The sequence below is a fragment of the Tiliqua scincoides genome, chromosome 7 (assembly GCF_035046505.1).
Source record: "Tiliqua scincoides isolate rTilSci1 chromosome 7, rTilSci1.hap2, whole genome shotgun sequence".
Lineage (NCBI taxonomy): Eukaryota > Metazoa > Chordata > Lepidosauria > Squamata > Scincidae > Tiliqua > Tiliqua scincoides.
The window spans coordinates 54,045,777-54,062,667 of NC_089827.1; the positions used below are offsets into that span (position 1 = coordinate 54,045,777).

The following is a 16,891-nucleotide window of genomic DNA, read 5'->3' on the forward strand; positions in this document are numbered from 1 at the left end:
ACATACACACAAGAGCCACATATGCTGATCTGAAGTAGAAAAGCAAGCATTCATGTTTTTATTTTGGAAACACAATACACTTTAATAGCTGGAGAAATGCAAAGTTCACAAGAAGAGCACACATTAAAACCAGACAATTTGCTCATATGTTCTCACCCCAACACTAGTCTAGCGTAACTGACTGAACTAGCAGCAAACTTAGGAAAACACACTTTAAAAGGCAAGAGTTTGAGCTACAACAGTTACAAGAAGATATTTTCAGTGTCTCCAACTCTCAAAATGAGGCAGAGTTAACTATAGAAGAGACTCACCCACCCCTTCCTCTAAGAAGAGAGAAAATTGTAACCACAGACACCAAATGACATGCCTGCCATCACAGTTAATTTTCTACCTTCCTATATGATGCTAAAACAAGTCTAAGCAAGACCTTGTTGTGTCAATACTGATGGGTCTACTCTAATGATGGCCTTAAGAAGTCTGCAAGGGATTTCTAAAATAAGCATACAGAAAAACGTTTTATGGCTTCAAGGAGGCGCTTGAGTTAGGCCCAGATTTCAGGACTATACCAACCTCTAGGGAAAGACAATATGTTGATGTTACAGAGAAATGTTATGTAATGATATAGTGCTTATTTAGTTCAAATAGGACACTAAGGAATTTAAGTTCACTGTATTCTGGAGGGAAATATGCCCCCACCGCTTCCCTATCCCAATTTCTTATAGCACAATATTTAATAACTTTTTGAGATAGAAACAGGTACCACTGGAGGAAACTGACATATAGTACTATAATAAAACAAGAACACAAACCTCTATGCTTTAAGATACCATTCCAAGAAAAAAAAACTCAGCTATTTCTTACAAAAAGCATTCCCTAATATAGACACAACAAAACCATCACAATGATAGAATTCCTGTTATCCTGCACATGATCCCCAAGTAAAATCCCAGATTTGTGCTCCTATTCTGCCTAACAGTTCTATCAATGAGAATACACAAATATCCATATCAAAGCCTAAATCATTTTTCTAATAACCACACTAAAGGTGTAAGTGCTAAGCATATTACCACTGAAAATACCCTATTATTGTTGTTTTGGTAAAGCCAACATAAAAGAACCCCAGACTTAAGCCAGGACCCCTGTGGCAAAAGAGGCATTTTGCCACAATTCCCACGGCTCTCACACACGATTAGATCACAAGAATATTACTAGACGTATACCACCATCCCCATTCTATTCAATTTATTCTGAATAGCTTATTACATACCTGCTTAACACAAACCACACACAGAAGTATGGATGGTCCCCAAAGGTATGAAGATATTGGAAAATGAGAACACACACTTTAAAAATATAGGTTAAAAGATAAGGGTCAAAAGAACGATGGGCTGTGGACTGAATTTACTCAGTTAAGTACCTAAATTAAAACACACTTTTTTCCCTCTGGCTTTAAAATGAGAAAGCTCACGGTGGATTATTGCATATACTCAAGCTTACATGCAGAACACAGTCATTTTACACATTAATCTACAATTTGGACCAAGATTACTTTGAAACACATGCATTTTGGATCGCTTCCACAATATCAGAGTATCTGGCTCAATTCAGAAGTGATTTTATTATTTAAAAACAAAACAAAACACACACACACACACAAAGAAAGAAACAGGGCGTAAAATTCTTTCAAAACATTAATCAGGTGACTCTAATCTTTGGATAGTGGAATTCTCATGACAACTGCACTTCAGAGTCACTTCAATGCAACTATAACATGCTGATCCAACAAAACGCTCCAGTGAAGCAGAACTAGTTGCCTCTAATTGGCCCACTACTCGATTTTTGGATGCTCCTCTGATCCCTTAGACACAGGGATCAGAGATTGTTAGACATACAGATTTTGTTAGACAAAAGATTGTTAAACATACAGAAACAGATATATCAATTACTATCTGAATAAGATAATTTAAAAGTTAGCAGGTTCACCCCAAATATCTACTAATCTGTGCCCAATTCATCAGCTCAACTATCACTGCTAACTTTTACGTCTCCTAGACATGTACAGTTTGTCAAACAACTGAACACACAGCAGGACTCACTTCTACTTTAGTGATATTTCTGGCACTTCTCATATCACTGTTGTGATGGTTCTGTGACTCCATTGTCAAACGATGCCAGTGACTGTATGGTATTATGGTTGAACAGGGTTTGCCCATCCATGAGATCAACCTGAGGGGGTTTCCTCAGGCAGCAGATTGGTGAGGTGCACCTATCTGTGTCTGCCTACTTGCCTTCATTGCTCCTCCTTCTCCTTCCATTCTTTGGATTAGAAAAGGAAAATGGAGACAAAGAGGAAAAGGAAATGTGGGAAAAAGAGAGCACTGAGCTCTAACACTGGAAGGAGATGAGGCTGGCATACCATCAGCATTAGACATGCTGCCTCAGGTGTCACGCCTTGGGCCAGCCCTGTGGCTGAAGTAGTTAGAATGGAAAAGTCCTGAGCATACTTTCAACAAACCAATAATGGGTAGAATAGGAAACCTGAATATTAATCTCTTAAGTAAGTCATGTCCAAAGGGGTAGACATGTTTGCTACTGCTACAACAAAGAGTTTTGTAGCACCTTAAAGACTAACCAATTCACTTCAGGATACATTTCCATGAACTACAATGCGCAGTTCACATAAGTTTATATTGCTTTATATGTTTAGTGTGCACTCTCAAATACAGGCATGCTCCCCTTAACAACCTTCCAACCAGTGACAGGTCACATATGTGACAGCCACTGCTGGGTATATGGTCACACACCCCCAAGCCTCAGAAGGCTTTTCTGAAACCAGAAGTCACGTCTCCTGTGTAATTCTGGCATTCTGAACCTCGCAGAGGCAGTGCACAAATGCGCACTGCCTCTGGGAGGCTCAGAAAAGCCTCTGGAGACTTGGAGAGCAGAGTTCCCCTTGCCTTTGGAGGTGCGACCAGGTGTGACCACATTACCAGCAGCTGCTGTCTCATATGCAACCTGACGGGGGAGCACGCCTGTAACTGAGAGTGCACACTAAACATATAAAACAATATACAAAACTTACAATGCATTGTTAGACAAGTAGGTATGCAACTGCATTTTAGAAAAATGCTCACGGACTTTATAACTAAACTGGCAAGGTTTCCAAATCGGTCTTGAACCGATCACTAAGTGGCTCATGACACTTGTTAAACTAGTGCTTTTAACTGGTACATCAATCTACTAAAGGAAGAGAAGGAAAGGTACCCTGTGCAAGCACCGAGTCATTACTGACCTTTATGGTGTCACCGCTTCTGCAACACTTTCATGACAGACTATAAGCGGGGTGGTTTGCTATTGCCTTCCCTAGTCTAAAGTTTTCATTAATTCAGAATAACTTACATTCCTTCAATCATAAGGACTGCAAGTTATGGGAATATTTGTTTATTTCTGAGGCTCTTTTGGTTTTGTTATAATTGTACGGGATTTAAAAAATAAAACGACTATTTTCTAACACTTGGTAGTAACTTTTATTATATTGTTACCCTATACCTCTGTCAATATAAAAAGTCACTATATGCAAAGTTACTTACATTTTATCCGTTAAAAGACAAATGGACCAATAAAATGTTTTAATATATTTAGAACTCTGACAGCAAAAAAGTCATCCTTCCAAGTACAGCAGTTCAGTGCAGCTTCATTTTTCCAAAAGTCCTGACAAATGGGAAGGCATCTCTTCTCAACCGACTATAAACAAAGTATGCTTCCTAAATCATTCCTTCACACTGAGGAAAACCCATCAAAAAATTCCCAGGTTTTAATTATCACAAGTATATAAGAGGACAGATGTGTAGGGAGCAGCATACATCGGCAGAATGCTCTGTAGGTGTGTAGGAAGCAGATGTGTTGTTAAAAGATGGTTTATTTTGCATGCTCATATTAACATAAAAAGCACATTTACATCAGAAAAATTCTGTATAACTTAATTATTGATAACGGTGAACCTCTAAACCAGTGGTATTCAAACTGGGGTGTCATGATGCCCTGAGGGCCCTGGTCCCTTTCCCCTTAAGGGACGAGGGCAGCCAGGAGGCAGGGGCGCGCCGCTCAGGGAGCTGCAGGGGCTTGGGTACACTTGCCCAAGCCTCCTACAGCCTCCCGGGGGTGCGGAGAGCCCTGCGCGACCTTCGGCAGAGCTCCCCAGGTCAGGGAAAGTGAGTGGGGCGATCGCGCCTCACCTCCACTAAACCAAAAGCAGGGCGCGATCACTCCACTCTCACTTTCCCTGACCTTGGGAGCCCTGCAGTTGCTCGTGCACAGCTCCCCGCACCCAGGGACGGCTGCTGCAGGGTGCACTCAAGTCCCTGCAGCCCCCTGAGCAACGCGATCCTGGGGATTGTGTCGCTGCCTTCCCCCTGCCCCTGCTGCCTCCCCCCCACCAACGCAAAGACTTACTGCAGGTTTCAAACTCCCTGAGAGTTTGAAAACCACAGCTCTAAACAAACCACTCACATCTCTCAGCATGACCAATTCCAAAGTAGCCACTGAAGAAACAGTTAAGACACTAGAGAACGTGTACACTAGGCACACAGTTTTTTCTCTGAACCACACTTTTATTGCTATTGAACAAAGACTTCAATATCTAACTTTCTAGAGCAAGGGTGCCTAAACCCCGATCTTGGGGCCACTTGCGACCCTTGGGGACCCCCAATCTGGCCCTCGGAGAGCCCCCAGTCTCCAATGACCCTCTGGCCCTCTGGAGATTTGCTGGAGCCCGTGCTAGCCCATTGTGACTACTCTCAGTGCGAGGGCCAGCTGTTTGAACTCTCGCGCAAGCTGTAAGCCAAGGGCTACCTCCACCTCTTGCTGTTTCACATCTGTGAAGCAGCAGTGGCAGCAAAGAAATGGCTGGACTTGCTTTCATCAAGGTGTTTTATAGTTATGAGCTAACACAAGACCTTCATTCATTCATATAAGTTCCATCTCTAATATATTCATTTATGTAAATTTATTCAAATTTTAAACATAAATTAATTGTTTTTTCCCTCGCCCTACACAGTGTCAGAGAGATGATGTGGCCCTCTTGACAAAAAGTTTGGACACCTCTGTTCTAGAGGTTCATGTGCCGATTACAAAGGCCTACAAAACTGAGGGTCAGAAAAGTTTTTCCCAAACTTTATGGTGGTTTGATATGAATTTGGGGTGCAGATTCCAAAAATGGTATCTGTTTTGCCCTATCATGTCTAGTTTTGGAGATATAGTATAGCCTCATTAGTGAATGGTTCAAGCAGCTTCCTCATGAGGATGCCATGGTGTAGGCTTCCTCATGAGGCTGTAACCATTCACTAAAGAGGCTATGCCGTGTCTCCAAAACTAGACACGATAGGCCAAAACAGATGCCATTTTTAGAATTGGCACCCCAAATATACCCAGGAATTGGTGTAACATTTAAGGAAGCAAAATGTGTGTTGGCCTGTGTTATTTACTAAAGAATACAGCTGAATAAGTCAGAACCAGAACAAATTGCAAGTCTGCCACATCACCCTGAGCAGAAGTCAGTATCCTTACCATCTCGGCTTTCATTTTTACAAGCATTTATACGAGTCCTTTTGGCTTAAAAATACAGTGTAAAATGGAAATGCAGGGGCACTGCCTGGTGTGAGCCAGGACACAGTAACTTAAGTTGCAAAAAGTGGACTTCAGTCTTCTGAACAACTCCTGCCTTAATAGTTCCTTATCTTCCCTAGTCTCGCCACACTTCCTTCCTTCCATTCCACCAGTACTTGCCAGCATTCCAAGAACTTTGAAAGAGCTAGGATTAGATCTTATTACTGAAGAATCTGAGTTTTATTGGGAGATATTCTTTTTCCCCCTTGATGGAGAGAAAATGCAGCCCCGATTATATCACTTTCCAGAACAATCAACTTGTTTTTTGTATGAGAAGCAATGGAACAGGCCTGAGAAAATGAAAGTATCACTACTGCAACAACAACAACAAAATCCATAAATGGCTTACTCAGAAAACATTTTATTCAAGATCTGAAAATTTACTGCTACAAGGAGGAGTTACTGCCAAATGCTTCAAAGAGAGAACAGATGATGTGCCACATGGGTCACAGAGGAAGAAATGCAGTAAAGTATAATAAGAATACCCCTGTCCATCCCAGCACTGCAACATTTCCTGTGGCTGTTTGATGGTGTCTTGTGTCATTTTTATTTTTAAGTTTATGAGCTCTTTAGGAATAGGGAATCATTCATTTGTTCAGCTATGTAAACTGCTTCATGAAATTTGGCTGGAAAATTGAATGGTAGTGTAAAACATTAATTAGAACATTGAATTTTCTCTATAAACCACTGTGTGAATTCTTTGTTGAAAAGCGGTATACAAGTACTGGTAATAAAGATAATAACAATAAGTTATTTAAACAATAACAGATTCCAGAATAATGTTAAACAAAAACTCTAACACTAATCAAAGGCATCTCTTCCAGAGACATAACATCTCGTCTCTGATAATGAGTATATCCAATCGTTTATGGCACTGTGTGCCTAAGAAGCCCAAATATAAGTGGCAAAGAATACTAATACTAATACAGGTATTTATATACCGCCTTTCTTGGTCATCAGATTTCTCCTCAGACTTTAATTCAAGGCGGTTTACATAGGCAGGCTATACTAAATCCCTATAGGGATTTTTACAATTGAAGAAGGTTCTGTCTTTCAAGAACCACAACATTTCAGATGGATCTTTAATGATCTGGTATCGCATTCTGGCCTCCATTTTCCTCCCACACAGGCTGACAGTGGCCAAAGAGCAGGTGGAATAACTCAGCATAACTCAGCTAGGCTTGTCAGCTGCTTCAAGGTCTCGCCGTTCACGGTGCCGGTGGCCTCAAACTGGCAACCTTCGGATGTTATCTTCAGGCAAACGGAGGCTCTACCCTCTAGACTAGACCTCCTGCCCAGTACTCCTGCACAGTATTCTGTGTTTTGGGGGGCATTCTAGTACTACTGATCACACCACACACTGGGGGCCCATTGGACCACATGCCTTGGCAGAGTTGCTGAGGTGCTACAAGATAGAAGTACAAAAAGAAAATTCATACAGCGTCTAGTATGTGGAATCCACTGAACCTTTATAGAACGTTAAGTGTTGTAGGTGAAACCACTTCTCTTGCATAATGGTATGTGTGTGCACAGGAATAGCAACTAACCCAACTGCTACACAAAAGGCACACCAAAACCATGATACCTGGAGATGCTACAGAACAGCCTTAAAATATTTACAATACTCTTACCTTTCCCCATTTCCAACTGGCATATAGAAATACTGGCATTTCCAACTGGCATATAGAAATACTACTCTGGGGACATGAGGGGGAGCCAGGGAGGAGGCGTGCTAATGAGGGAGTGGGACAGGAAGAGAGTGGAACCAGCAAAGCTCAGTTCCACCACATCCTGAGCTCCGTGTAAAGCCCCACAGCCCAACATGGTGGCTCATGATTCTGTACTAGCCCAAGGGCTGCTGCAGAATTGAGTAGTTCCATTGCAGGGTTATTTTCCTTACCCAGAGGAAGGGGACAAACATGTACACACACCAGAATAGTTTTGCAGTGCCTATCCACATGTAGGTATGTGAACTAAACAACCTAATTACTCCTTCACACATGCATATACAGTAGATAGAGTGTTATTACAACACAAAACTAAGCTATGGATAGAGCTCTACAACAGCTCTAAACTGCAAGAAAAAAAAAACAGAATAAGAATTACTGTACTACATATGCGGATAAGTCTTTATAAAAACAAGCCTTCCCAGCACAAAGGCAGCACATCTGTCATTTAATGTAGAAAGAAACCACTTAGCTCAGATATTATGCTGCAGCTTTTTTTTTTTTTTTTTTTGCCTTTCTCCTCCCCTACTACAGGAACTAAATCCTAGATTCATATAGCAGCCATGATCCGATTTGTCCCAATCCCAGCTCAAGCAGCTTTATGCCACCCCACTAACAAGATCACTGCTGGCCAAACAAAGTTTATCCAGGCTGATCAGCGATGGATTAGATAATGAAACCCTAACAGCATAAAGCTGTCCGCTACTGCAGGGGATAAAGAGCAACAAATAAATAATATATGACATGCTGTCCTCCCTAAACTAGCTTTCCGGTACCAAATTACTATTTTTGACCCCCTTCAAGGCCTAGAATTTGAAGTATATTGTAAACAAAAATAACCTTTTTATAGCAAAATTAAGATGTTATGTGTAATAATCAATTTCCTATAACAATACATGCTGCTTCCAAAGCATACACCACAATCTAATGAGGCAAAAAGTGTATGAGAAATTATAGAAGGAATAGCTGTCTACGGTAAGTTGTATAATGAATATATGGTGTATCTACAGACCACATAAGTTTTGGAGTTGCAAAGTCAGAAGTTCCATATTTCAAGCTATAGAAAGCAGTGTGCTCTGCTAGCAAACATTGATCAGGTCTCCAGTGACTAGTTTAGTACTGAGGTGTGTGTCTCTGGGTTCTCACGCATGTGGCTATTTCTTGACTAATGCCTTGGCTATTTCTTGGTATCATCATCAGTACCATCAGAGCCTATAAATATAGAGTTACAAAATATCATAACTACCAAGGTGTATGAACAATTTATCCTGAATAACGTGATCACATATTGCCAGTGGAAAGGGAATGGTGCTACACATATCCAACCCACAAGTTTTACGGCATCTCTGACAATAAACCATGCCAGAGAAATCTTGGTACTAAGCATGAGATAAAATTAATTCCGTTTCCTTACTTCTCTAGTAGTATATAAATGACCAAACGTGGTAGCACTAGGGACCTTGGCTCTCACAAGTTCAGGCAAGCGGAGAGAATAGACAATTTGAAAACAAGCCAACTAGAATGCTTAAGAACAAAGCAGAGAAATGTGTCTAGGTTGGATGACTGACATAAAGCTATGCTTCAAGCAGGCAAGAAAGACAAGATAATCTATAAAATGTTTTCAATTCCATAGACTGCAACATTCTGTAAGGTTACTGGAACAGAGTACAATTAATAGAATACTATTACAAGCTTTACGCATCTGCTCTCGAACATCCCACTCCATATGCTAGACACACTATCTCTGCAACATCAGCAAAAGATGGCTTGTAATATGAAACTTTACGCCTAAGATAGTGTGTCTCAACCAGTGGTACTCAAGGTGATAACCAGTGGTATTCATGGGATCCCTGGACCCCACCACCTAGCAGCAAGACCAGGAAGATGACACAAACAGCAGTAGGAGGCTTGGCTCAGTGGGCAGAGCTCCAAGATATGCTTTTCTAAGCTCAAAAAAGCCCTTCTGTCTATCCTGAGCCTCTTGTTTTTGTTGCATCTGGTCTCCCAACCCAGAAGTAACTGGCGATGATGTCATTGCCAGTTACTTCCAGTGGTACTTTCAATAGGTATACTGTGTGAAATGGTATTACAGAGGACAAACATTGAGAAACACTGGCCTAAGTTGTATTGTATACAGGACTGATGGATGCTAAAGTTGAGACAGTTGCCATATTACTTAATTATGTTATAAAGTCGCCCATCTGCTGAATTTGTAAATCCTCTGTGACCTCAAGCCTTTTTCTATAGTTTTTCCCCCCAACTTCACCGGAACTGCATGCTTCTACCGCACATACATAGAACAATCATGATGTCAAGAGCAAATTTTTATATAAAAGGTCTCTTTCTGTAAGTAAATTCAGCCTACAGTGTCTGGATAAAAAGACCAGTGTAATAATCAAAACCTGACAATGAAAAAGGAGAAATAACTATGGATAATTGCTCCCAAGGTAGAGGCAGAGATACACATGAAATGGGACAAATTCCAGAAGTTGCTGAGTTAGTGTGTCTCAGCAAGACAGTGCCCCCACCACTTTAAGGAACATCATCCACAGCCACAAAGGGTGTTCAGGAATTGAGCAAAGGATTATAAATCAAGATGAATAAGTCACACTGTTCTCAAAAGCATGAACACACTCACTGTCAGTAGCATCAGCAAGCACTGAGGTCATTCACATATTTGCCCAAGGAAAGCACTTGGAGTACACAAGAAGTCTCCTTGCTCTGATCAGGTAGCTTCGCAAAATAAATCATAAATGCAAACATAATGCAAATGATCACAAAAGGTTCTACATTATCTCTTTGTATTTTTAGATATTATTGCTCTAACATGCCACATGATTAATCTTTTAAAAAGTGAAATAATTGGCATGAGTATGCATTGTGAAATGACATTTTAAATTTCACGTATATTTTATGCAACAAAGATCAATACCTATTTTTTGGTACATTATCATAACAAGCTACGCAAAAGACTGCTACAAAACACAGCATTACACCTTCACCTTGTTTAGCTGATGTATCCCATTCACTCTGTGTTACTTTCAGGGTTCTCTGCCTATGACAGATATCAGAGACTGCAACCCACAGCCTTGTTCACACATAGAAACATAGAAACACTGCCAGCAATGACAAAAAGAATTCCATAAGCACACAAGGCTCTTTCCTCTTCCATAGAAGGGGAATAACAGAAAAGACAACAGAAAAGATTCCCTTGCAAGCACAGAATTGCCTCACCCAACTCTGCAATAAGGCTATTTCTATGTCAAATCTTTTTTCTTTGCAATGTTCCTGACCTATTCTACAGAATCATGCATGTTGGCAACCTTCAGTCTCTAAAGACTATGAGAATCTACAGAATCACATCATCATAATGAATAGCACATCTCTTAGAACAGGGGTGTCCAAAGTTTTTGGCAGGAGGGCCACATCGTCTCTCTGACACTGTGTGTGTGTGGGGGGGGGGATAATTTACATTTTAAAATGTGAATAAAATTACATAAGTTTACATAAATGAATATATTAAAGATGGAGCTTATGTGAATGAATGAAGGTCTTGCAATAGCTCAAGGCCTATAAAAGGCCTTGCACAAAGCAAGGCTGGTCTTTCCTTTGCTACTGCTACTGCATCACAGATGTGAAACAACAATCAGTGGAGGGAAACCTCATCTACAGCTCATGTTAGACGTCAAACAGCTGCCCTCATGCGTCGAGCCAGTGTGGGCTCCAACAAATCTCCAGAGGGTCACTGGAGACTGGGGGCTCCCTGAGGGCCGCATTGAGAGGCCTCGAGGGTCGCAAGTGGCCCCAGGGCCAGGGTTTGGGCACCCCTGTCTTAGAACATCACAGCTCAATACAATTGCATATGACTAACCCAAGGACTCCAAGATATTTCCTTATGTCTGAACAGTCAGGCCAGCATCTATAGCAGATTTTTATGAACTGAAAGGTAACTGCATCCTCCCTTTCAGTTGCAGAATCTGGGAAAGCTCCTAAAGTGAATACTTATACAGAACAGTGAAAACTATTTCCAAGGCCTGTATTACACATGACTCTATCACCAGATGTGCTCAAGCTATAGATATGTGTAAATGACTAATTCACACTAAACATCCCTCCAAGTAGTAAAGTCTTGTTCAGTTTGAAGTTACACCCCTCTGGCAAGTTTGCCCACATCTGAATAGATCAGAATTAAGTGTCTGTTGCCCTTAAACAGCTGCAGTTATACTTCTTCTAAGCAGCATGCTTAGTGGACCTGGGCAAGACACAAGTGTGAATAAAACTTGTCTGTCATCTTCAAAAGCCTTTTCCAAAGAACTGAAAACTTCAGTATTGTAACCTCCAATTGCTCCAGCTTTAAATGAGATTCAGACTCATCTCATTTGCAGTGCAGCCCTAGCCACATTGACTCAGAAGTCAGACACACTGAGTTCAATGGGATTTTATTTATTTACCATACGGTAATTTTGTCCCTCTTTACTCTCCTTATAGGGGGGTAGATTTAATGCCAAGTGTACACATGATTGTGTGTATAATTCAAGTCTTAAGACACAGGAGCAAACAATTTCATAAAACACCATCTACAGTTCTGCTATGCAAGAAATGAGAGAAATCAAACTCTTTTTAGGATTTTCCTTTCTGATAAATTATCAGATTTCCAACTCCTTTAAAAAACCAAAAACCACAACACATTATGACCAATGGCTGCTTCCCATCACACATGCAACAAAACAGTGCTCATACAACAGTCACATGTGGGGGCGAAAAACCAAGACCATAAGTTACATGCCATCTCCTACAAGTCCTTCACATGAATGCTCTGCTTGTTACACCTGAAGCAGGCCCTACAATAATACACTTCAGCTCTCCTAGGGAGAGGTTTTAGGCTGAGGAGCAGATACAGCCTGCTCTGGTCCCTTCCTAGACTACCTGCTGGAGCTTAGTCCAGATTAAGGCAGCAATCCAATCCACGCTTACCTGGGAGTAAGCCCCACTGACTATCATGGTGCTTACTTCTGAGCATGTATGCACAGGCTTGGACTCTTAGATTGCAATCCTATGCACACTTACCTGGAAGTAAGCCCCACTGACTATCATGGGGCTTACTTCTGAGTAGACACGCACAGGTTTAGACTACAATCCTATCTACGTTTACCTGGGAGTAAGCCCCACTGACTACCACGGGGCTTACTTCTGAGTAGACATGGACAGACCTGGGCTCCGCCAAGCCCCCCCCCCCCCTGCACACACAGCGTCTCAGTGGGGCCAGGCACGGCCGGCATCCTTCCACGTACCCCCCACAGACACCCCCCCCACCGCAGCGCTTCTTTTCTCCGCAGCACAAGATGCCCTCCAGTCGCGCGCTTGGCGGGTGCGAGGCGCGCGCACAGACCCGAGGCCTCGCTGGTGGCGCCTGGGCGGGAGCGTGCTCGCGCCCCCCAGGCCACAACGGGGGGCCAGTCGGGGGGGGCCTCACGCGCCTCCCCCCGCTCCCCTCAGCCGGCCACTACCTGCATGCCGCCGCCGCCGCCCGCCTCAGGCTCGGTGCGCAGCCTCTTGTTCTGGCCGCTCTCGGCTCCGCCGTCCCCGCCGCCGCCGCCCCCGGGCATGGGTTGCTCCAGCTCGGGTTCGCGCTTCAGCCCTCGAGGGGCCGGTCCGACGCCGCCGGGCAGGAGCTGCTGCTGCTGAGGGATGCCCTCCGCCATCCGAGCCGGGCCCGGCCGCCCCGCGTCCCCCGGGGGAGCCGCCGCCGTCCTCAGGCACCCTCCGCCGCCGGCGCTGCGTGAGGCCGGCCCAGTCGGGACCCGCCGAGGAGGCTGCTGTGGCAGGGCCGGCCGGCGATGGCTCCGCCGCGAGGAGAGGACGAGACCGTGGCGGCCGCAGCAGCAGCCGGAGAAGAGGGGAGGAAGAGAAGCCCCTCGGCAATCTCCGGAAGCGACGAGGACCCCCCGCGTGCGCGCGCGCGACTCGGCAATCCTCGGGAATGGGAAAGGGGCGGGGCGTGCGAGGGCGTGGCGTGCGCGAAGCAGGCGGTTTGTCCTCCGCGCTGGCGGGAGGGGGGAGGGGGAAGCGGCCGTTGGGGAGCCGCGCGTGTGGCCTGGAGGCTGCCCGTCCCCCGTCGCAGATGGCCGTTTCTGGGCTCCTGGAAGCGCTGCATGACGTGCCCTTGGCCGGCTCTGCCTTCGCCCCTCCAGGGAAGCCGCATTCAGGGCAACACGCACTGCAGAGGTGGCCACACCTGCCTCCAGCCCCCACCTGTGCCTGTCTACTCAGCAGCCAGTCCCATTAGAGTCAATGGGGCTTCCTCGCAGGAAAGTGGATAGCACTGTCCACTCCTGGAGTGAGCCCCAGTGACTCTAATGAGACTTACTTCTGAGTAGACTTGCATAGGATGGGGCTCAGGCTGCCATCCTGTCCACACTTACCTGGGAGTAAACCCCGCTGACTAGAATGGGACTGGCTTCTGAGTAGACATGCCTAGGCTTGGGCTTTCAGGCTGCCATCCTGTCCACTTCTGAGTAGACAGGCATAGGATTGGGCTCTGAGGCTGCAGTCCTAGTCACACTTTCCTGGGAGTAAGCCCCATTGACTATAAAGGGACTGGCTTCTGAGTAGACATGCCTAGGCTTGGGCTTTCAGGCTGCCATCCTGTCCACTTCTGAGTAGACAGGCATAGGATTGGGCTCTGAGGCTGCAGTCCTAGTCACACTTTCCTGGGAGTAAGCCCCATTGACTATAAAGGGACTGGCTTCTGAGTAGACATGCCTAGGCTTGGGCTTTCAGGCTGCCATCCTGAAAGAGGGTAGAGCCTCCGTCTGCCTGAAGATAACATCCACAAGGTCGCCAGTTCGAGGCCACGGGCACCATGCGACCTTGGAGCAGCTGACAAGCTGAAGCCGAGCAATTCCATCTGCTCTGAGCGTGGGAGGATGGAGGCCAGAATGTGAAGCCAGATCGGAATGAAACACCTTGAATGTAGTCGTTCTTGAAAGAAAGAACCTTCTTTGAAATTGTAAAAATCCCTATTTAATAAGGGATTTAATAAAGCCTGCCTATGTAAACCGCCTTGAATAAAGTCTTGAATAAAGACCAAGAAAGGCGGTATATAAATACCTGTTGTTGTTGTTGTTGTTGTTATCATCATCATCATCATCATCATCCTGTCCACAGTTTCCTGGGAGTCCCATTGACTCCCTAAGTAGACAGGCATAGGATTGGGCTCTGAGGCTGCAATCCTGTCCACACTTTCCTGAGAGTAAGCCCCATTGACTATAAAAGGACTTGCTTCTCAGTAGACAGGCATAGGATTGGGCTCTGAGGCTGCATTGCTATCCACACTTACCTGTGGAAAGCATCTTTAGGAGGTTATACAGAATTTGTATCCTCTCATCTGTTAGCTGGCCACCAGCTTAACTGCCAGCTCCTACTTGAATTTGAATTTCTTGTTTGCCTTTTATATTAACTGAGATGCAAAACAAAGCTCAGCCAACATAGTTCCAGGAGCTGCACATGAATGTCAAAGAGCTGCATGTGGCTCGAAAGCCATGGTTTGGTCACTCCTGGTCTATAGCCTGAGTTGTAGTCACAGTTGATGACACCATTGTCCTACTCACCAGGCAGTTCTGAGCATGTTTTACTCAGATGCACATTCCACTGAATTCCATGAGAAGCTCCCTGATTAGGACCAACATCTCTTCCAAAATGAAAGAAAGGGAGTTCTGGAGCTCATAGGTGGCACTGGCCTGGCCCACCCATGAGGCCAAATGAAGCAGTTGCCTCAGGCAGCAGATTGGTGGGGGGAGGGCACCCATCTCTGTCTGCTTACTTACCTCCACTGCTCTGCCTTCTCCTTCCATTCCCTGGATTCAAAAAGAAAGGGGGTTGAGAGGAAGAAGAGAGGGGAGTGCTGAACTAGAAGACTGGAGAGTGGGAGGAGCAAAAGCTGGCACATCATTGGAAAAGGGGAAGAAGCATTTGATGTTACTGATGTAACAGGATTTCAGATGCAGGCTCCAATCCTATCCACACTTTCCTGTGAGTAAGCCCCACTGAACACAGTGAGACTTCTCAGTAGACATGCATCGAATTGGGCTGTAATCTCCTCTGAGGCTGCAATCCTAGTCACACTTTCCTAGAAGTAAACTTCATGGAACAGAATGGAATTTACTTCTGAGTAGACATGCATAGGATTGTGAGGGTTACTCCACACAACATGAAAAGGAGGACTTGGCAGTGTGTTCAGCCCACGTCTGTGCAGCAAACACTGAAACAGTTGTAAGGCAGAACAAAGGGTAAAGTTCTTGAGAGACATGGTTAGCTGAGGCTTCTGGGCAGATGTTTATCAAGCATGTGTAAGCTCATGTTTCCCATTCTGACTTTACTGCTTTAGCTGCAGGGGTGTATGATGAACACACTGCAAACACATATTTTGCCCTTCACAGTGGACTTTGGTTCTTGTCATATGCTGATGGTCAACTTGCTCTAAAACAAATCTGATTGCATGAATGGGCTACTTGTGCAAACATTGTAAGGCAGAGCCATAAATGCTCACAAGATCTTACCACTGACATTATGCTGCTTGCACAAGTCAGACCTGCCAGCATATCAACAAAACTGACTATAAGGGCAGGTTCAAATATGCAGAAATAGCACACAGCTGCCCCTTGTGGATGGTACCACTTCCAACAGCCAGTGTGAAACTGCATATTTGAATGAGCTCATACTCAATTATCCCATTCTATGATCTTCCTTTTGGGTATCTTGCTAATTTCCTGCCACTGATGGGTCTTGATCCAGTGACCACTCTGATCTATAGCTATGGGCGTGAGCTACCTGTGACCTGACCTCTCAACAGAATCACTGTTCTGAGGAAAGATATTCAAAACCCATGTAAGAACTAATGCCTGTCCAATTAGCATACCGAAACATGGTCTGGAAAGGCCCTGATAGAGCTTCTGTCGGGAAATGCAAGCACCTGCTGCCTCCCAGTGAGATTGCCAGAGCTTGGTCAGGTCAGTCACTATCAGCTTATCAAATGGCCCCAAATCCTCAAAACTGGCAGTCTCCATGGGAGGCCAAGTGTAAGGGTCTGCTCTCGGACTCTCATTAGCCTGGTACCAGCACTGCTGCTTACAGCAGCTATTATGCCATTTGTGTGATTATTGGTATGTATTGATACCAAACAGGAGTCTGTGAAAACTTTTGCTTGCCCTTGTGAATTCTTACAGAGAACAGTTTGTATGCTACATAACTTTTGCTGAGACAAACAGGTGGTGCAGAGGATGTCTTGGGTATCTTAAAATGCACAACTTCATTGTCATATGTGTGACATATGAACACACATCTCAGTGCCAGTGATGTGGCTCTCCTGCTAGCCAAACATAATAGTAAACAGTACTGTCAGAAAACTTGAAGACACTACAGAATATCTTCTGTTAAATTCTGCCACGATAAGAAATGAAAGAACCACCAAGTTTCTCATGGCTTTAAAATTTTCCAGGGTT

General features: G+C 44.3%; 1 protein-coding gene across 8 annotated transcripts in view; it reads right to left on the reverse strand.

The window, feature by feature from the left end:
- RBFOX2 (RNA binding fox-1 homolog 2) overlaps positions 1-13,329 on the reverse strand; it is a 211,174-nt gene extending 197,845 nt beyond the window's left edge. For 3 of the 8 annotated variants that reach the window (XM_066634150.1, XM_066634145.1, XM_066634147.1), the window contains exon 1: positions 12,899-13,323. In XM_066634150.1, the coding sequence (XP_066490247.1) occupies positions 12,899-13,093 (195 nt within the window). In that variant the 5' untranslated portion in view covers positions 13,094-13,323. Of the gene's footprint in view, positions 1-12,898 lie in introns of all 8 variants that reach the window. The other 5 variants (XM_066634151.1, XM_066634152.1, XM_066634149.1 and 2 more) reach the window with 3 other exon arrangements.
- Positions 13,330-16,891: the final 3,562 nt, after the last annotated feature.